This window comes from Phyllostomus discolor, chromosome 12 (genome assembly GCF_004126475.2).
Source record: "Phyllostomus discolor isolate MPI-MPIP mPhyDis1 chromosome 12, mPhyDis1.pri.v3, whole genome shotgun sequence".
NCBI classification, from domain to species: Eukaryota; Metazoa; Chordata; class Mammalia; order Chiroptera; family Phyllostomidae; genus Phyllostomus; species Phyllostomus discolor.
In genome coordinates, this window is record NC_040914.2 from 24,894,337 (window position 1) to 24,915,305 (window position 20,969).

The 20,969-nt window shown below is 50.0% G+C and overlaps 1 protein-coding gene and 1 pseudogene across 1 annotated transcript; one reads left to right on the top strand and one right to left on the bottom strand.

Moving 5' to 3' along the window:
* Positions 1–1,386: 1,386 nt before the first annotated feature.
* LOC114510688 (leukocyte immunoglobulin-like receptor subfamily B member 4) lies at positions 1,387–8,624 on the bottom strand. Its single transcript, XM_036012901.1, has 12 exons — positions 8,591–8,624; positions 8,431–8,466; positions 7,961–8,245; positions 7,433–7,817; positions 7,349–7,391; positions 7,152–7,302; positions 6,688–6,738; positions 5,596–5,712; positions 3,632–3,674; positions 3,492–3,544; positions 3,226–3,278; positions 1,387–1,768 (listed from the first exon to the last, which is right to left on the bottom strand). Exons 1-12 carry the CDS (start codon positions 8,622–8,624, stop codon positions 1,622–1,624), a joined length of 1,398 nt encoding a protein of 465 aa, XP_035868794.1. The 3' UTR covers positions 1,387–1,621.
* Positions 8,625–10,367: 1,743 nt separating this feature from the next.
* On the top strand, positions 10,368–13,240 carry LOC114510689 (annotated as a pseudogene).
* Positions 13,241–20,969: the final 7,729 nt, after the last annotated feature.

A 20,969-nucleotide genomic window follows, 5' to 3' on the forward strand; every position in this document is an offset into this window, starting at 1 on the left:
TTCTCCCTCTAATGGCTGCCGTGTCTGGGTTTAAATCCCTGCCAATCTTCCTCTGCAGCCCCATTTCCAACTCCACCTACATTTGGCCACACGTGCCAGCACTCTCATATCTTTCCAACTTCACTGGGCTGCCATCGTGAGTATGGGCAGGCGTGGCCTCATTTCTCATTTCATGGGGCCAATCCTCTCCAAGCTCCCACAGAGGCACTGTAACCTGGGGGACCTGCCACCCAGTTCCATCTTGGTGGGGAAGTTACTTCCATGCCCCTGGTTCAGAGCATGGCCACCGCTATCTTACATATCTATGTAACCAATTAAAGGTTATAGATATATTCAATGACCATGCCAGAGGTTAGCTGCAAGGCTGTTGCTAAGTGAAAGAGCTCTCAATGGCTCTGCTCCATTTGCCCCTTCCCCCAACCCACTCCTGTGGGGGTGGGAAGTGAGGGCATCCTAATATTTCCTGAACACCTTGAGGTCTGGACCCCATTCCAAATCCCTATTTGGGGTCCCCCTCTTGGCTGCACCCTGTTATAGTAGGAGTGCCAGAAGGAGAAGAAGAAGAGCAAGAATTCAAAAACTTACTTGAAAAAATAATGAAGGGGAATTCCCCCAATCTAGCAAAGGAAAAACACTTCTGGGAAGTCCAGGAAGCTCAGAGTGTCTCAAAGAAGTTGGACCCAAGGAAGCACACACCAAGGCACATCATAATGCATTACACAAGATTAAAAGTAAAAAGAGAATCTTAAAAGAAGCAAGACAAAAGGAGAGAGTTACCTATAAAGGAGTTCCCATCAGACTGTCAGCTGATTTCTCAAAAGAGACCTTGCAGGTAAGGAGGGGCTGGAAAGAAGTATTCCAAGTCATGGAAGGCAAGGACCCACATCCAAGATTATTCTATCCAGCAAAGCTATCATTTAGAATGGGAAGGCAGATAAAGTGCTTCCCATATAAGGTCAAATTAAAGGAGTTCATCATCACCAAGCCCTTATTATATGAAATGTTAAAGGGACTTATCTAAGAAAAAGATGATCAAAACTATGAACAGTAAAATGACAACAAACTCACAACTTATCAACATCTGAATCTAAAAACAAAAAGAAAAATGAACTAAGCTAACAACTATAACAGGAACAGATTCACAGAAATGGAGATCTCATGGAAGGTTATCAGTGGGAGGGCAGAGAATGGGTGAAAAAGTACAGGGAATAAGAAGCATAAATGGTAGGTACAAAATAGACAGGGTGTAGTTAAGAATAATATGGGAAATGGAGAAGCCAAAGAACTTACATGTATGACCCACAGACATTCATTAAGGTGGGGGAGTGCTGGTGAGAGGGGGTACTGGGTAGAAGAGAATAAAGGGGAGAAAAAATGGAACAACTGTAATAGCATAATCAATAAAATATATTAAAAAAGAAAAAATAAAAATACAGAGTTCATGGTTATCTTCCTCTGCAGAACGAGGTGACTTCTAGGTCTTATGGTATCTTGCTTGCTTACAGAACACCCTCAGACTTCAGGTCAGTAGCTGAGCATCCAAGGGGACAGCCCCTATGCCATCTGGGGTCCCTGCAGGCCCCCTCTCTAAAGTGTGGGGTCTGGGTCCTTTCTGGGCTAGCTAGTGGACGGCCAGAGCAGCGTACACACTGGGCTCATCTGGGGGCTCCTCTGAAGGGGGGGAACGGGGTGCACTTGCTGCTCGTTTGAGGGTCTTGCAGTTCAGCTGGGCATAGGTCACATCCTGGGGGTCTTCAGATGGAGTATCCTGGAGCGGGTAGAGTGAGAGATAGTTGTATGATTGGGCTGGGGGTAAGCCAGGGCACTGGGAGCAAAAACGATCCACATGACCACCATCTGCCTGGCCTCTCCCACGTGCCTGTCCTTTGTGTCTCGCAATGCCACAGACAGGAGAGAAGGCAGGGTGACCCCCCTCTGCCTGAGCTCTGAGTGGTTGATCTGGGTATACATGTCACTCCCTGGGGTTAATGTAGCCAGGGCTCTGCTGGGGAGGAGGGGTGGAGACAGGAGAGGGTAGAATTTCTCTCCTTGTTTTGCTTGCTCCTCTTTTTTAAAAAAGAAAAAAGATTTTATTTATTTATTTTTAGAGAGGGGAAGGGAAGGAGAAACAGAGTTAGAGAAACATCAATGTGTGGTTGCTTGTCACATGGTCCTCATTGGGAACCTGGCCTGCAACCCAGGCATGTGCCCTGACTGGGAATCAGACCCTCCACTCTTTGGTTCACAGGCTGGTGCTCAATCCACTGAGCTACACCAGCCAGGGCACCCCTCTTCTGATAAGAGTTGGAGAAACAGCTCTTTGGGGAAGACTTAAGAGTTGTTCGTGTGATGTTAAAATGACTGCTGGACAGATAGCAGAGATGGTTCTATTGTCTTTGAGGCTGGGGCTCAGACAAGAGGACAGAGCTGGAAAAAAATTGTGGATTCATGAACATAGAGAGGGTCCAGCTACATCTGGGATTCAATAAATAAGGCAATGTAAAATACAGAGTTGTCTCAAGGTGAAGTGAACAAGACAGTGGACTTCCTATGGGAGTAGGAGACTAATGCATCTAAATCCACGAGACTGGAGGAAAGGGAGGAAACAGAGGTAAAGGAAGTCTAATCTACAGGGGGTTTGTGTGAATCAGAAAAGGCATGCTGAGCCCTGGCCAGTGTGGCTCAGTTGATTGGATTGTTGTCCTGTAGATCGAAGGGTGAGGGTTTGGGTTCAATCCTCAATTGGGGTGCATGGGAGAAGGCAACCAATTGATGTCTCTCTCTCTCTCTCTCTCATCCTCCTCCTCCCTCTCCCTCTCTCTCTCCCTTCCTCTCTCTCTGAAACAATGAAAAGGTGTCTTCAGAGGAGGATTAAAAAAAAGGAAATAAAAGGCACATCAGTCAGATGCCACCAGTAGGATGTCAAACCCTACAAGGGTTATTGTGCACAAACTGTACAGCTGTCGATGGAAGCACCACCATCACGAGATATGGATAACCGAGCATCAGAGAGACCCAAATAGGGGAACTGAGAAGGAGGGGCCCACGTGCTACCGGGGAAACCCACTGGGAATTGGTGTTCCAGCAGTTGGCCCAAGTCCCTTTCAGGAGGATGGGCAAGGTCAGAGGATGCTGAAAACTGAGTGACAGGAGGGAGAAGCATCCTCACAATTTATCTTATTAACAAGTCTGCAGTGGGTGCTCTGGGCAGGGCAAGGGTCTTACCTTACTGTCCATCACTTCGTCTTCCTCAGATTGGGAATTTCTCATGGAAGAACCTACAGAAGGAGAAGATTCTATCTCATGGCAAGATCCCTGGAATCCCTTGATCTACACACCCTTCCTGACCTTAGGTGGGGAGACTGAGGTTTATTAAGGAGCAAGGATGTGCCAGGGGCCACATGGATTTAGGATTTTCATGCTTGCACACTCCTAAGCCCAGAACCCTTCCCAACCACTCCCCCTGCCCCTGTGTCCCACCAAGACCTCACCTCCTCTCTGATTGCACTGGTTCTCCCCCTGAACAGGAGCCACGGAGCTGGAGCTGAGCAAGGAGAGCAGGAGTGTTAGGCAGTGGTGAAGGAGCTATAGGTGGAGGAGAGGTCTAGGGAGGTTTGGGAGAAGAAACTACCTTTCCTGTAGTGCTCTGGTCTTAACTTCAGGGTCTGAAACACCTGCAAAGAGTTAGACATTAGTTTCTAAACTGCCCCAGAACCCACCCCTGGGGCTGCATTAAGATCTCAGCAGCTAGGATCCCCACCCCAGGGTCCATTGGGAATTCAGTGTAAACAGAATTAAATGGTAGCACTCAAAAGTTACATGGCAGATTTAAACAAGTTTTTGTGAACCCAAAAGAATATTTTCAAAAGTGTCTGTTCTTATTAAATCCCTCATTCTCATAGAGAATGGTATGTAGAAGCCAAGATGTGGATGATAGGTCTGCTTATTTCTAGTAGGCTGTCACTGTGTCTTGGTCTGAGCTGGTACACACAGTACAAACATACCTGTAACTACTTCTATACCAATTGATCCATATATATACGTGTATACACACACACACACACACACACACACATATATACATATATAAATAAATATATATAAATATATATGTGTGTATATATATATTTAGAAACAGGGGAAGGGAAGGAGAAAGAGAGGGAGAGAAATACTAATTGGTTGCTTCTAGCATACCTCCAACTGAAGACCTGGCAACCTAAGCATGTGCCCTGACCAGGAATTGAAATGGCTACCCCTTGGTTTGCAGGACGACACCCAACACCCTGAGTTACACCATTGAGGGCTATGTATTTATTTCTATTGAGTTCATATTGTAACAGACAATGAGAAGCATATGATCTTTATGCAATATTGTACTTACCAGAATTACATGTACTAAGCAATAAACTAACACGTCCGTTAGAACAAAAAGAGGAACAAACTTTTTTCTTTCTTTCTTTCTTTTTTTTCCCTACAAACTCTATTTTAGACTCCATTTTACTATATTACAGGGACCAGCAGTTCCCATTCCTGCCCTGAAAGGTGTTGATCAGCCACAGGAATTTGGCTGATACTGACATGCTGACACCAAGATCTTTGTTGGAACCAAACAAAAACACTGCCTATGCATCCTCACTGCCCTCTCCTCTCCTTAGAAAAGCTACTGGCTTAAACAGAAATCTTAAGATTTTTTTTAGGACAGGAGTCTGCCATCTTTTTGGATCCCCAGCACCTCAATAAATCTCTTTCCTTTTCACCAGCACCTGTCTCACAAGTCTTTGCTTTTATCGCAGCAGGCCACTGAACCTGCATTTGGTAACAATACTGACATTTTTTTTTTCTTTTAACTGCTTTTTAGACAGAGAGAGAGAGAGGAAGTGGGGGGAAGGGGGAGAGAGAGAGAGAGAGAGAGAAACATGGATTGGGCTTCTTGTGCACTCCCAGAGAGGGGACTGAACATGCATCCTGGGTATGTGCCCTGACTGGGAATCGAACCCATGACCTTTCAGCCTATGGAATGATGTTCCAACCAAATGAGCCACAATGACTAGGGAAACAATCCTGACATTCTCATTTCCAACCAAACACCTCAATCTGTCCTAGCCTACTGCCTTTGCACATTTTCAAATACTTCATGGGCATTTAACCCCATGTATTCACATATTTTCTGAAAACAATGGAATTCCTAACTACCTCAACCCCCACCCCTATTCCTCACCACCTTGCCCACACCCCACTGCTCTTGCCTGCAGGATGACAATGATACCTCCTTGTGGCTCCCCATTTCCCTTGCCAGCATGGTCCTTTTCAGGTTCTGGGTATGCCCCTGCTACCTCCACACAGGACCCCCCTCATCATCACCGCACTTTCACAGGAATCTCAGATCCCTGTCTCAAGAAGATTATCAAGGAAGTTGGGATAGAAAGAGTTTTCTAGAAATGGTTGGTTAATTAGGAAAAATTTCAAAATTCAACATTATATATTTTTGAGCCATATTTTGGCTGGTGCCCTAGGAAGCCACTTCCTAGATCTTTAGAGGAAGGTCACACCTCTCATGCAGACCAGGTAGACCAGGTCTCCCCATCTTCTACTCACCTGACTTTCTGTATTTCTTCTGGTGCTTGAAGAGGAAGAGGAAGAAGAGGAGGAAGCAGAGCAGCAGGACAAAAGCCACAGAGACTCCAATCAAAATTTTCTGGTACTTTTGAAGACCTTGGACACAAGGATGTCATAGATCAACCAATGATGCCAGTTAAATGAGCACCTACTGTGTGCCAGGCATGTTTGGGAGGTTCTGTGAATTAATTGCTTCTAACCTTCATAATAATCAGGCCAAATGTGAGTGCCAGTCCCACCTCCACTGGCTTCCCAAACACAGAAACTGAGGCTCAGAGAGATCCACCAGGTGCTCCAGGTCATCTAGCCAGGAAGTGGCAGAGCTGGAATTTGAACCCAGGACTGTGGGTTCTCTTGTGCTCCATCCATGTTCCCCCACCAGACAGACATCAGCTTTGGGTTCTTGGAGCTGCTCCCCTAATTGGAATGGCTTGTCCCCTGGTCCCCAGGTGTCCCAGCCCTGTCCTTTACCTAGAGCTGAATGTGTCTTCCCATTGTCGACCCCACTCTCCAACCCATCAGAGGCTGTGGGGGACCTAAATGGGACCCCTTAGAGCCAGGGTCTGTGTGCAGTGACCTCTGTGACCTTCCCCATCCCTACATCCCGAGAAGATCTGTCCTCTGTCCTGCAGACCCTACACTGTCATGTGGGGACCCCTTGAATGTTTCTGAGTGTATATCTGGGAGAGGACATGAAGATAGAGCTGCTATTGCCCGAGCACCCTCTCCATGCTGGGGGCTCCCCTAAATCTCTTAGCAGACCTGTGAGGGGATGGCAGGAACCATGTTCCACAGACAATGAAACTGGGATTCAGAGACGGAATGTGGCTCGTCCCAGGTCCCAGAGCTGGGAAGCAGCAGAGCTGGAGTTGGCATCCCGCAGAGCCTGGCTTCTAAGCCCTTGTGGGTTTTGGTTTGATTTTGTTGGTTTTCCTCCAGTAAGAATGGGCTGAGCACCACAGGCAGATCAGAAAGTACTTGGGATGCCACCTCCATCAGGACCCTGTTTGTCCCTAACACCCCAAACACCCAGCACTGCTTGCCCTTCACTTCTTCAAACCAGCACGGTACCTGCAGGGTCAGAAGTGTGGTATCTTTTGAGGTCTGAGGCAGGATTCCTCTCTGTGGCATAGGGAGAAATGGAAGCTTAGTTGGAAAGGGACATGTTCAAAATCATCATCTCAAGGAGCAATGGGACCACACCCAAGTGCAGCCCACCCCAAACATCCTAAGTCAGGGACAAGGAGGTGAGGGGTGGGGGCTGCAGTCTCCCTACTTCACCTTGACTGTGTTTGCCCCAGGCTGGTCCCAACTTCTCCCTCTGATGTGACCATGGCACCCCTCATCTTCCAGCCTCAGAGTCCATGGACCCCTGCAGCACAGCCCCTGACTCACTACTTTGTCTCCACCCACCTCCAGCCTCCCAGACACAACCCTGTCCTTGAGTTTATAAGGATGTTAGATCCCCTGAGTGACTCAGAACTGCCCTGGGCTGGTCTGTGCTCCCTCTGAACAAAGAAGACCCCATGACTCACCAGCTGTGGAGATGTGCCCTGGGGGTGGGGGACTGGAGACCCCAGGAGGTCCTGGGAAAAAGGCAAGAGGAGGGTAATGTGTAAAGCATCCCTCTCCTACCAGGAGATGTTTTATTTGCTCATACTCATCTCCTGTGTCTGCCGTGGGTCCCTAGCAAGGTCCTTGTTCCACACACTTGGAGAATCCAGTGATGGACCTGAGGAAGGGGCAGGGATGGAAGGGCCCTCTGTGCTCCATCCCTCTGAAAGGTGGGTCCCTGAATGGGTGGACTTCCCCTCACTCTTGTCCTAGATTGGGGCTATTCTGGGCAAGACCCTTAACCAAATCAAGGACAGAGAGAGGTGAGGACTGAGGCTCCCTACCTGAGATCTGGAACACCAGAGGATCGCTGGGTGGTGACCACACCAGAGGTTTGCTCCTGTAATAACCATAGCATCTGAAAGTCCCGCTCTGTCTGGGGATCATGGGGCCCACAGGGAACAGGGCCTGGAACTGCCCACTGGCGCCTTGCTCTGAGTCCAGGGTCCAGGAGAGCCTGTCTTCTCCTTCCTTAGTCAGAACAAACTTGCCAAATCCCTCATCTGAGTGACATTTGAGAGTCACATTCTCTCCTGAGGTCACAACAGGGCTGGGAAGGGCTGAGAGGCTAGGTTTGCTGTAGACGCCTAGGAGAGAAGGGGGTAGCATGTTAAATGGAGTTACATCTCCCTCTCTTACCCCAGGGTTGGTCTGCGAGAGGGAGACCCCTGAGAGTATCCCCCTTCCTGAGGGCAGAGCCTGAGGCTGGGACCCCTCAGTGTCCCCTCACCTGTCACCACCAGCTCCAGGGGGTCACTGCGCTCTGACCAGAAACCTTGGCTGAGATAGTAACAGTGATATCTCCCTGCAGTGTACTCTGTCATCTGTGTGATGGAAAACTTGGCCTTGTTCCCAGGATCCAGTGGCTTCTCTGTTTTCCAGGATGCTAGGCCTCCCTCTTTATCCAGACGGAACTCCTGGGACTTCAGGATCCCATGGCACCAGATAGTCACTGAGCTCCCCCAGGGGATCACAGACCCTGCCTCAACCCAGAGGTTGGGTTTGGAGAGGGTCCCTGGAAGGAATCAGAGGATGAATCAGAACATTTCCTACCCCCAGTGCCCAGCTCTCCACCTCAGACATCTCAGATGTCCATCATCTGTCATCCCAGAAATGCTGTTTTTCATCCCCAACTTCCCAACTAGTGGCCCCTGGTCTCCACTTGGGAATGACACCTGGGAGCCCCAGGGACAGACTCACCTGCCTGCACAGGGGTCCTCAGGCCCACGCTCAGCCCTGCAAGAGAGTCCCTGTGAGATATTTGCCCTAAATCCTGAGCAGAACCCTCTTCCCCAGGAGCTTCCTGAGTCCTGGGGTCCTGTCAGAGCAGGGCTTCCCCTCCCCCCTTCTCACATCTCACCGAGGCAGAGCAGGGCTGTGAGGGTGGAGGGCATGCTTTCTCCTCTCTGAACCCAGCTGTGCAGAAGGAAGACACCTCAGAGTCATCAGGGAGGACAGACTCACAGGGTGTGGTCACTGGGAGGCTGGCCCTACTTGGCACAGGGTTGTCACGTCAGCAGTCCCTTGAGAAGAGGAACAGTGTCTTCCCAGAAGCCTAGTTTTTGTTTCCAGGATCAAGCAGCAAACTGCTCCAGGGCCTCCTGAGATGCTCCTTGCAGGTGAGGTGACCCAAGGCCCCTCCTTCCAGGTCAGAGGTTCCCCCACAGTGTCCCCTTCATCCATGGGGTCTCCTTCCCCCTCCACTTGGCCATCAGCCCCTCCCTGTGGGTCCTCCCCATGGACAGTGGTCACCTAGGCCCTGGAGATGCTTCAGGAAGACAGGGGTCCCTGTGCCTGCAGAGCTCAGATCAGCAGAGACATGGTCTCCTCCTCACTGTGCAGTTCAGGAGAGTGTCACTGTGACAGTGAGCACAAAGGACAGACACAGGGAAGTGAGGATGCACACCCCTTCCTCTAGCCTCAGAGCATGGCTGTTTTTCTATCCCAGCCCCATTCATGAACTTTCTTTTCTTTCTTTCTCTCTGTCTGCTCCCCCCCTTTTTTTGTAATAATGTCCATTTCACCTTCCTGGAAACAAGACTCAGTCATTTGGCTCGTCATTGCCCCTTGTGCCTCGGGCAGAGTTCTCTTCCCCTTCCTGTGGTCCTACATGTAAGCTTTAGGGGACTTTTATTTGGGTTAGAGGTTTGTTTTCAAAATTTTTAATTTATCTATTGATTTCAGTGTGGGTGGGTCTGGGGACATGGGGAGAGAGAGAGAGAGAAAAATTGATTTGTTCCACTTATTGATGCATTCATTGAATGCTTCTTGTATGACCTGTGACCAGGGATTGAACCCACAACCTTGATGTATTGGGATAATGCTCTAACCAACTGGGCTACCCAGCCAGGGCATTTTTTAAGAAAAAGATGACCGTTTTGTAAATATTCATCTCTCGTCTGCTGCCTGTGTGGCCCAGATAATAACACCTTGTCTGTCCCCTTGTTTGGGTCATGTTGTTGCAAATTCCTCCCCTCCGAAAAGCTGCTGGTATCCAGGTTCCTGGTTCCGGGGAAGGTCTCGGTCACGGTTCCCGGCAGACCAGGTGAAGACAGGAGAGGCTCATGGTGTCAGCCTCCACAGTGCAGATAAATATGTGCCATGGCCACCTCAGGGCCCTGGTCCACTTCAAATACCTGAAGTGCTACTGACAACACTTCAGAAACATGAGGAAGTAGTCATTTTCTGGAAAAGAGAAGTGGAAGTTCCCCAGATAGCCAGGAAACTGCAAGAAAGAACAGAGAAGAAGAGAGAACAAAGCTGAGTACCAGCCACTGCCCAGGCCATCAGAGGTGGTAGACTAGAGGTTTCCACTCCTGCGGGGGGGGGGGGGGGGGGAGGGGGGGCGGGGGGGGCCGGGGGGGGGTCCTCACAGGAAGGGGGCAGGGCTTCAGGTGAAAGCAGGAAGCTCTGCCCTTCTGACTGTTGTGTTTGCCCGCAGGCACAGGGCTGACTTCTGCTCACTGACACACCCCACGTGAGCCCTGAGTCATTTTCCCCATGTGTGTGTGAAAACAGATTTTTTGCTGTATTTTGGTGACATGACTGGGTGACTCCCATCTGAGTATGAGGTCAGCATTACCCATCCCTGCCTAACACCACGCTGAGCAGGTTCTGAGTCTGAGAAAGTGGACACCATGGGTCAGGGGCAGCGGCCACTGGAGCCCATGGTCAAGCTGACTCCCAGGGCAGCCCTGGAATATCTGTAGGAGGCCAGGGGTGTGAGGGGGTAGACTCCTACAATAGTGAACAGTGAAGAAATCCTAATGATGATAGACAGTGCTATGGATGCCGTCTACTGATACTGGGGACTGTCCCACACAATGAAAGGGAGTCAATGGGAAAGATGAGAGTAAACTTAAATTAAGCATGTTTAAATATCTGTAAAAGTAAAGAGGGATGTTAAATGTTTCAGGCAATAGTGTGGATTATATTATAGAAGACTAGGACATGATTGAGAAGATTGAGAAACTTTAGAGATAAGCAATGCAACAGAATAAACACATTTGCACATTAATCCCATCAAGGATTAGACTCAGCTGAAGAAACATTGGTGAAAGCAGAGAACAATATGAGGAAATGTCCAGGATACAGTGCACAGAGACCAGAAATGGAGATTCAAGATACCTGGGGACCAGATTGAGGAGGACAAATACCACATCTGTTAAAAGTTAGGAGAGAAGTGAAAATCACATCTAGTAGCAGTTCAAGAGATAAATAATTGGACACTTTACAGACTTGAGGAAAGACCAACTAAGTGATAGGATGCATATGTTTAAAAATAAAATCTGTGCCCTGGCTGGTGTGGCTCAGTGGATTGAGTGACCACTTGTGAACCAAAGGGTTGCCAGTTCGATTCCCAGTCAGGGCACATGTCTGGGTTGCAGGCCAGGTGCCCAGTAGAGGGCATGTGAGAGGCAACCACACATTGATGTTTTTCTCCCTCTCTTTATCCCTCCCTTCCCCTCTCTCTAAAAATAAATAAATAAAATCTTTAAAAAGAGAATATAGGTAAAATAAGATTATGTGCCTGTTTACAAGCTTTTCACATGCTATTTTTTTTTTCTTTCTGAAAACCAGAAACTAAGAAACATGGTTGCTTCCGATATGTTGGGGTAAAGGGTGTAGGGGGGAGATTCAAGTGGTCATCTCTGATTGTACCATTCTAGGCAGTTGGCACTTTTGAAACCTGAAAATATTCTCCATATTCAAGACACAATTAAGTCATAAAAGATGAAAAAACACACTCTGACATGAATATAAACAAATAAAAATCAATATAAGCTTATTGATATTCAATCATCACAGCCACATGATGTAACAAAAAAAAGGAAATCTATGAATTTCTTAGGAGTTGGGTTTTCAAATAAGGGTACAGCATAAGTGAACCTGTAATGTTACACCAGGTGGGAAATACCTCTGTGGATGTACAGGGTGCATCCTCCCTGATATTAAGTGGTCCATACAGAACAAAATCCCAGTAGCCCTGACCTCACATAAGCCCAGGTCACTCTTTCTAAATATTGTTCCCAATGGAAAGGACCCAAGACCTTGGGGGCCCCTCGTCCAGGGCAGGAGAATAGATGGGCGAGGGCTCCCTGTCAATCTACACAGTGCTATGGGGCCAAGCTAAGGAGTGCAGGTGTCTCAGAAAGCGCAGCAGGAAAGGGCCTTTCTTCGCCAAGTCTAGAAAGCTGACCGCATCTCGCAGGGAGGAGGACCCTGCTCCCAGCAATACACAGGCACCAGCAGGACACAGGCACCTTGCAGGAAGCACGCCTGCCCTGGAGGAGCCTGCAGGTCCTGGAGCTGGATGCTGAAGGACAGAGCCGGTAGCTGGCACAGTGCTCAGGAAGTGTGGGTCAGGGTTTTTCCAGGGGTTACTACAACAATGTCCCATGCAAAGAAGAGCTAATGCAGATGGTCCTCAGTGTGGGTTGAGTACAATACTTGTGAGGAACTGAGAGAGACTGGAGCCCTGCTGGGTGCAAGAGGCTGCACCCAGCCCAGGGCCCAGGGAACAGCAGCAGGGCTGAGACCTTGTGCAGTACAGCATTGGCGCTGCAGCAGAGGCCAATGGCTGTGCCCACAGGACCTGGGCAGTGACTGTGGCCCCAGATCACAGGCACTGTCTGTGGTCAGTGCTGGCAGTGGGGCTCAGGCTGCTGACTACTGGAGTCCCAGTCTTGGACACATACACCCCAAAAGAAATCTATATGGCCCACCTACTCAAGGGAGCAGACAGCATGTTCAAGTCTACAGATGAGACCAACCCATTGGCCTTAGTCTCCTGGAGCTTTCAGCCAGAGCCAACCCACACTACCGTGTTGTTTCCAACTACTGCCAAGGCCAAGTGTGTCCTGGGAATTGCCCTCCCTTTCAGGACAGAATCATATGGGCTGCAGAGATCATCAAGAAAGACACATAAATCGGCATGGAAAGCATGCAGTTTATCCACAATGGCCCCTGCATCTGTGACGCCAAAGCCCTCCTGACCCTGTCACCTGGCGAGGACACATTTGGCTCTACCTTAGGGAGAAAGTGGTTTGGCCCGAGTCTCAGTATGGGATGGTGGTGGGCATAGTGACAGCTGTGGTCGGGGGTCTCTCCCTGGTCATCACTGTGACTCTCACTGTCCTCTATGAAAAGAAGAGCCCTAAAGGGGATGACACTGGCTGCAGCCCCTCAGAGAAGGTGTCACTGGTTAAGTTGGCTCAAAGAAGACCCCTCTGACACAGGGGGCCTGGTATAGAGCCTGACTCATGCACCTCCCCAGGTCCCAGTTATGTATGTGCAGTCAGATGACCCTGAGGACATCACAGTGACGGGATCAACAAGTCCAAGTCCGCAGTGTATATGGACTTCTGGAAAACTGAGAAGACCCAGATCGTACCTGAAGCAAGAAACAATGACAAACTGGGCTCTGGTGCAGAGACATGGGCCAAAGCAACAGGGGGCCTCAGACGAGGACAATGAGAGAGAGGGAGATGTGGACAAAGGCTGTGTGTGAATATTCTATTTACTCTTCTGATGTGGGGAGCCAGTGGTGAGTGATGGAGACCTAGTGTGAGTCTATGTATATAAATTATATGGCTACTCTTTGTACTTTTTTGCATTCAGGGTCATGTACAGTGGGACAAATTCAACAGCATTCCTGTCTCCATCCTTAAGTGTGATGTGCCTTCATGGAGACTGGAGACTCTTTAGTATCCCAGAGACACGGCCTTTTTTCCCAAGGTCAGAACCAGTCTTAGCTCTGATTGTAGCTGCAGGGTAAAGACACTATGGGGGACAGATACCCAGGGTGGCTGTCATCCCTTGTCCCCTCTGACTCTTTGGTTGTACTTCTTAGGAAACACCTATTAGCTATGCCACATGCAGACAAGGTGGGAAGTTTTTATTGATGGTTTTTCTCTCTCTAAGTCACAGGGAAGTTTTGCTTTCCCTCTGCTGCACATGGACTTGAATGTTACACCCCTTCCATGTCAGCCTGTGCCTTCATCAGAGCAGCATGAGCCTGGATGACTGCCAGAGGTCACGTTGTCCTCGGGCCTTTTAGACCAATGATGTTTCCACGTCCTTGCAAGAGAAAAACTGAGGTCTTGCTTGAGGAGAGGGACAGGTGTCTGCTATATTATTTTTTCTGAAGATTTTATTTATTTATTTTTTAGGGTAGGGAAGGGAGAGAGAAAGAGAGAGAGAGAAACAACAATGGGTGGTGGCCTCTCATGCGCCCCCACTGGATACCTGGCCCACAACCCAGGCATGTGCCCTGAGTGGGATTTGAACTGGTGACACTTTGATTCACAAACTGGCACTCATCCACTCAGCCACACAAGCAGGGGCTGTGATAGTCTTTCCAGCATCCTTCTTGCTGGAAATGAGAGTCACCACACAGCCACAGGAACAGAGGTTCGTTTCCTTCTAACTCAGCAGGAACAGGGTCACTAGGTGGCCTGTCTGCAGGACCCCGGAGTGCTCTCTGGGGAATGATCTTCCTTCTGAAGCTTCAGTCTCAGCTTCATGGTGACCTGAGGGTCCCCTGATGTTAAAGGCAGGCTAGATTTTTAGGTCAGCAAGTGGGACCAGGACTTGTACTTTGGGAATCTCTCCTCTGTGCCTGTCTGGTTATTTTGTTGGTTCGTTTTCCACGGTTTTTCCCGCACATGGAACTGATGAACGAGGAGATGAGGAAGTGTCCTGACAATTCTTGCATCCTCCCTAACATCTCATTCTGCCCCCGGCAGCCCCGCCCCATCACAAACCTGTGCTTTCTGTCTTCACTGAGAATGAAAGCAAGGGGAGATCAGTAAACACATATTTATATCTGCCATCCATGAGGCTCTTGGGTTATTTTTTACTAAAGTAATTTTTTCTACTTTAAAATGATGCAAAACCTCACAGTTACATGGTGATCACAGGACTGCTTTGGGGAAGGGGAAGTGATTGGCAGTGTCCACTTCTCTCCCCTTTAGTTTGGGGACTGTCCCCAGATGCTTCCTTTTCCTTCCCGGCATCCATCCTCTTTGGAGGGAGGCTTGGGGCTGAATTCCAAGACAATTTTTAAAGGAATAAACAGCATTTGGAATTCAAGCTGTTTCCAGGTGAGCTTCAAACCTCCCACAGATGTGGCCGATTCTATTCTCAGTCAGGGCACATGCCTGGGTTGCAGGCTAGGACCCAGTAGGGGCCATGTGAGAGGCAACTGTGTATCAATGTTTCTCTCCCTCTCTTTCTATCTCCTTTCCTTTCTCTCTAAAAATAAATAAATAAACTCTTTTAAAACAATAAAAAAAACCTAAAATCTGCTTCTTGACCCTTATGGTAGATTAAGAGAACCAAGGCTCATTTGAAATGGTGGGGAGAATTTTTTCCCTACTGACCCTCTCTCAAGGTGACGCCAAATTGAAATGTAGAGGGGTGAGTGAGTGCTGGCTTTCCCACCTGTGTGGGATTCTGTACCTACAGAGACACCCGACAGAACAGGGGAAGATTGCAAACCACATATTGGATGCAGGGTTAATATCCAAAATACATAAAGAAACCTTATAATTGAATAGCAAAAATAATTATTAGAAATGAGAAGAGGAAGTAAATACTTTTTGAAAGAATACTTAACAAATGTCCAACAGACACATGAAATGATGCTCAACATCGCTAATCATCAAGGAAATGCAAATCAGCACCACAATGTGATATCACCTCACATCTGTTGGAGGTAAGTAGTGTTGCTAAGGATGTGGAGATAAGGAAATCCCAGTCAGGTCCCCAGTAGGGGGTGCATGAGAGGCAACCACACATTGATGTTTCTCTCCATCTCTTTCTCTCTCTCTTCCCCTCTCTTTAAAAATAAATAAATAAAATCTTTATAAAAGAGAAAGTAGGTAAAATAAGGTCACATGTCTCTTTACCTGCTTTTCACATATTATTTTTTCCTTCTGAAAAAGGGAAATGAACAAAAATAGTCACCTCCAATATGTGGGGATACAAGGGGAAAGGAATACAAACAAGTGGTCATCTCTGATTGTACCATTCCAGGCAGTTGTCACTTCTGAAACCTGAAAATATTCTCCATATTCAAGACACAATTAAGTCATAAAAGATGAAAAACACAGTCTGACATGAATATAAACAAATAAAAATAAATAGGAGCCTATTGATATTCACTCACCATGGCTACATGGTAAAACCAATGAATATAAAAAGGAAATCTATGAATTTGCTAGGAATTTGGTTTTCCTATAAGGGACACAGGTACAACATAAATGAACCTGTAACATTACCCAGGTGGAAATACCTGTGTGGATGGACACGGTGCTTCCTCCCTGATACTCAGTGGTCCATACAGAACAAAACCCGAGTGGTCCTGACTTCACATAACCCCAGGTCACTCTTTCTAAATATTATTCCCAATGAAAGGGACCTGAGACCATGGGGGCCCCTTGTCCAGGGCAGGAGCACAGATGGGCCCAGGCTCCCTGTCATTTTACACAGCCTGAACAAATGCAGCTAAAGAGAGTGGATGTCTCAGAAACTTCAGTGGGAAAAGCCCTTCCCTGGCTAAGTCTGGGGAGCTGAGCAGTATCTCACAGGGAGGGGGCCCTTGCTCCCAGCAGGATGCAGGCAGCAGGCAGTACACTAGGCTATAGGAGCCCCTTCCTCCCTGAGACCAGCTCAGATCCGGAGCAGAGAGGAGCCAACACTTCCCTGGAGAGTAGAAGCCTCACTGAGAGTAAAGGGAGCCTCCCTCCCCACATGCTGTCCGTACAGGGACAGGGGAAGGCAGGAATCTCCCTGCCCAGCCCTGAATTACAGGAGACCAGGCGACTGGCCCTCATCCTCTCAAGTGTCCCACAGCAAGGGTACCCAGACCCCAGAATGTAGGACACCAGGCTCCCGAGACTCAGAGCGCTGCTGTGACAAATGCGCACCAGCATTGTGGCTCACAGCCTCGCAGATGTGTGATCTCAGTGTGCCGGAGGTTGGGAGTCCCAACAGCCTGACCTTGAGGTGTCTGCAAGGACGCCTTCTCTCCTGGAGGCTCGCAGGAGAGCCCGTCCCTTGTCTTCCAGCATCTAGAGACCCCGTGTTCAGTAACATGCAGCCCCTTCCTCCCTTGTCTTCAAAGCCAGTGGGTCCTTCTCAGGAGGTGACACTGGGACCCAGGGTCTGCTTCCTCCCCCACCTCTGAGGAGCCTGTGATGCCCTTGACCTTTGTCAGTAACACTCCCCTGTGGGTGCATGTACAACTGTCCACGTCCCTGCTGTCACTTCCCTGCATGGGAACCCATACTGGGGATGCTGGATGGAGGGAGACTCCCTGTTCACTTTCTGAGGAGCAGCCCTGCAGATCTGCTCAGAGGCTGCACAACTTTGTGTCCCCACCAGGGGGCACAGAGCTCCCACTCCTCCACAGCTTTGCCACACTCACTGTTTTTAGGTTATTATTTTTAGTTTATTCTTCGATTACAGTCAACATACAATATATTATTTCACGTGTACAGTCAGGGGTTAGACATTTATATACCTTATGAAGTAATCGCCCCAGTAGGTCTGGTGCCCGACATTTAAAAATAATTTTAACAATAGTTCTCCTTCGGAGTGTGATTTGATATCTCACTGTGGTTTTGGCCCGTGTCCCTTCCCTGGACTTTAGATCCCAGTCGCCAGAGACAGAGGGGACAGATGCAGGGGCAGAGGCCATTCCAGGATCAGAGGTGGGTGCACAGGGGCCCAGAACAGGTGCAGTTCCACATGTGGCAGGTGTGGGTGACAACCAACCTCTTCAGCAGCACATGCCTGGTCCCCAGAAAGCAGGTGAGAACACAGGTCTCCAGGAGGAAGAAGAGGGAGGCAGAGGCTGCAGGGACCTGGGGCCTGTCTGAGATCCAGTAGAGAAGGGTGACCTGGGCAGTAGTGGGGCAGGGCTGTGAGTGGGTGAGGGTCAGACCTGGAGCCAAACCCTGGAGAAGGAGACGGACCACACAGGAGGCCAGGTCGCCACTGCTCCTGCACCCTTCTGAGGACAGAGTCCATGCACAGGGCAGTCTCACCAGGGTCACCATGAAATTCAGAGGCCAGGGGTGGCTCTGCATCCCTTGGGCTTTAGTTGAAGTCAGGGGCCATGGGGAGGCCCCTCCTGGTGGCCTGGATTCTAATTTCTGTAGTCTAATTGTCTGGATCTCCCTTGTGTCTATCCCTGTGGTCCATGTGGCCACCTGTGCCAGCTGTGCACAACCTCTGCCAGGATCAGCAACACCACACCAGACAGGCCAATGCAGACAAAGTTCTCAACTGTATAATTCCAGGAGGTGGGGGCTGGAAGGAGAGGGCAGAGGACAACACCTGCCCAAGCCCAGAACCTATGAAACAGGAGCTCCTCCTTTAGTGGGCAGGCCTTTCCCTTCCAGTACTGCCCTGTGAATGCTCCCAGGTGACTTACCTGACTGGGAGCCCTCTCCTGTGGGACAGGGCGTAACTTCAGGGGTTGTTCCTGGGAGTGAGAAAGGACCAGTGTTTGTCTCCTGCACAGACCCTCCCTTCTCTGGGAGCCCCCCAGCCCCTGCCCTCTCTTCCTTGAGACTCCTGGGTCCACACCCCCAGGTTTCACTACCAGTCAACTACAGCACCCCAGTACAGGGCACAGCTGCAATATGCAGACTCCCTCAGGGATCCAGGATGAGCCTCCCCTCCTGACTCTCAAAACCCCAAACTATACAGGCCTCTTGCAGCTGAGGATGCAAGATGTCCCTGCCTGCTGAGTGTCCACCTTCCAAGAGAGAAGCAGGACCCCTCCCCACTGCCACCCTGCTGCCCACTCCCCAGCAGAACCCACAGAAGAGGATGCCCCAGGATGAGGTCCCCACTCCCCAGTCCAGGAGGGGCTCCGGGTGGGAGGCTTACGTCTCCAGGGGCTCCTGTGAGGGGGCAGGAGAAGCCCTGAGCCCAGGTTCCTCCTCAGCCTGTGCCTCTCAGCCTGGCCCTGCAGCTTCCACAGGGTCCACACCCGGCCTCTTTCGCTGCACCTCTCAGTACAGAGGATGCCCCCTAGACTCCCAGGAAAGGGGGCAGGGATATGTGAAATCACCAGAATGAAATTCTCTGCCTCTATGTGTCTGAGGGGCTACACACCCCTCAGAATGTCCTGTTACCCTCCCTACATTAGCACAAAGCAGTTAGACACTTGTCCAGAGACAAACAGGGTAGGTGGAGCCACCTCACCTGGCCACAAGGCCAAGAGGTCCTGAAGGTTGGCCCCACCTATCAGGGCCATTGTTACCCCCACAGTCCCACAGGGCAGTGAGGGGTCACAGGTCAGGAAAAACTGGACATGCCCACTGACCCAGGGGAGTCTGAGTCACAGCTGCATAAAGAGCAAAGGGAAAGACAATAGCAGGTTTTAAAGGAAGAATTCCTCCCTCCTTGTCACTGTCCCTGAGCCTGTGATTTAAACCCTCAGTCCAGGCTCTCGGGAGCTGACCACCCAGATGGGAAGGATAGCCTCATGTCAGATGTCCCCAAAGCACTGTCCATACCTGGCCACAGACCCCATGGTGCCTGTGACTTGCCCAGTGGTGGGTGGACTACCCACAGGGGTCACACTTCCTCGGGTCCCCACTGAGTCTGCCCAAGAGCACAAAAACAGCTGAAAAACATTCTGAGTGAAAGACCAACCATCCCTTAAAGGGGGTCTGTCCCTGGAAGTCCACTCTCCACCCAGCCCTGCAAGACACTCCCCCAGCCCACGCCATGCTGGGGGTCAGTGTCCAGGCCATCCTGGTGTCCAGATGGGAACAGGGCTTCAGGCCCCGAAGCTGGCGTGAAGTCCAAGGGACAGGAGTGCTAAGGGGCAGGGTATCCACAGGGCTGAGGGCCAGCAGGAGGGCATGGAGCCTGGGACAGAGGACAGGGGTGGGGACAGGGTGCAGGGACCTGAGGCAAACCTGAGGGTGGAGTGGAGACATCCTCGTCTGTCACCTTCAGCTCCAGGGGCTCACTGCGCTCAGACCACCTGGGCCCTTTGAGATAGTGGCACCAATAACTCCCAGCAGTGAGTTCATTCATTGAGTCAATGTGGGATGTGCCTTCTGTCCAGTGAGCACCATGTTGAGACACATTTCTTTCACCCCAACGGAAATATGTTCCATTCTTCTTCTCCAGAAGGAATGCGTCAGCCCCAGCTGGGCCCCAGCTCATGATGGTCACAGGCTGTCCCCAGGGGATTACAGGACCCGGCTGGGCCCTGATGAAGGGTTTGGGCATGAATCCTGGGAAGAAACAGAGCAGATCTCAGGGTCCCTTGGGAGAAAGTCACCACTCTCACAGTCCCCTGATTTCTGGATTCACTTTCATGTTTTTAGCAAACTTGCAGAGCTGTGTAACCATCTTCATACCCAGTTTAGAAAATCCCACCATCCTTTCCCCAAACACCACCCCCCCAACCACTCCAGTGACTGTGAATCCTCATCACTGCAGAGTGACCCCCCTGACACAGGACCTCGAGTCCTGGTCACATGTTGGGCTATTCTCAGGGTGACACAGGAGGGGTCAGAGCTGGTTGAGGCCAGAGGTTGAATCCCTGATCCCAGTCACTATCTAGTGGACAGAAACACTGGGAGGGAGGCAGAGGGTGAGGGTGATAGGTCACATGTGGGGACAGGGAAGCAGGAGTCTGAGATGTGGGGGTGACCTGGGCTGGGACTGAAGGTCAGCTGAGTGACACTGCAGGGACCAATGGGGATTGGAAGGCCATGGGGATGGAGCTCCACCCACCCTGGTTACATAACCCCAGTGGGTAGGGATTCCCAATGCATTCTCTACCTTCCTTGAAGCCTGTTCCCATTTCTACTATTGAGGGTTCTGAAACCCCATGTGAGCCACATGGCTGGGGAGGGTGGAGGAGAGGTCCCATAGCCCTGAAACAGGAAGATGACACCCACAGCACGTGATCCCCAATAGAGGCAGGTGCTAGAGGGTCCCCACAGGCTCCCCATCTGTTTACTAGCTCCCTCGCTCACTCTTTCATCCACATCCTAGTCACCCTCTGTCCATCTACAGAGGGGCTTCATGTGCCACTGGCCTCACAAACACGAGTCTCACACACAAGGACTTGCCTGCTGGTCTGGAGGGAAGAGGGAGCACAGAGGCTGATGGAGGGATCATGCAAACCAACAGCCACTGCACTGACAAGTGCCCCAGGTGAGTGTGGGTGTCTTGGGGCTGACCAGGGACAGTTGATC

Bases quoted from the DNA above. Each gene is read 5' to 3' on its own strand.
- LOC114510688 (XM_036012901.1), bottom strand. From the start codon at position 8,624: ATGCCCTCCACCCTCACAGCCCTGCTCTGCCTCG. The intron at 7,392-7,432 runs GTGAGGGGAAGT...CACCTTTCAGAG, and splicing joins AGCCCCAATCTAGGACAAGA to GGATGGAGCACAGAGGGCCC. The intron at 1,769-3,225 runs GTAAGACCCTTG...TACCCGCTCCAG, and splicing joins ACGAAGTGATGGACAGTAAG to GATACTCCATCTGAAGACCC.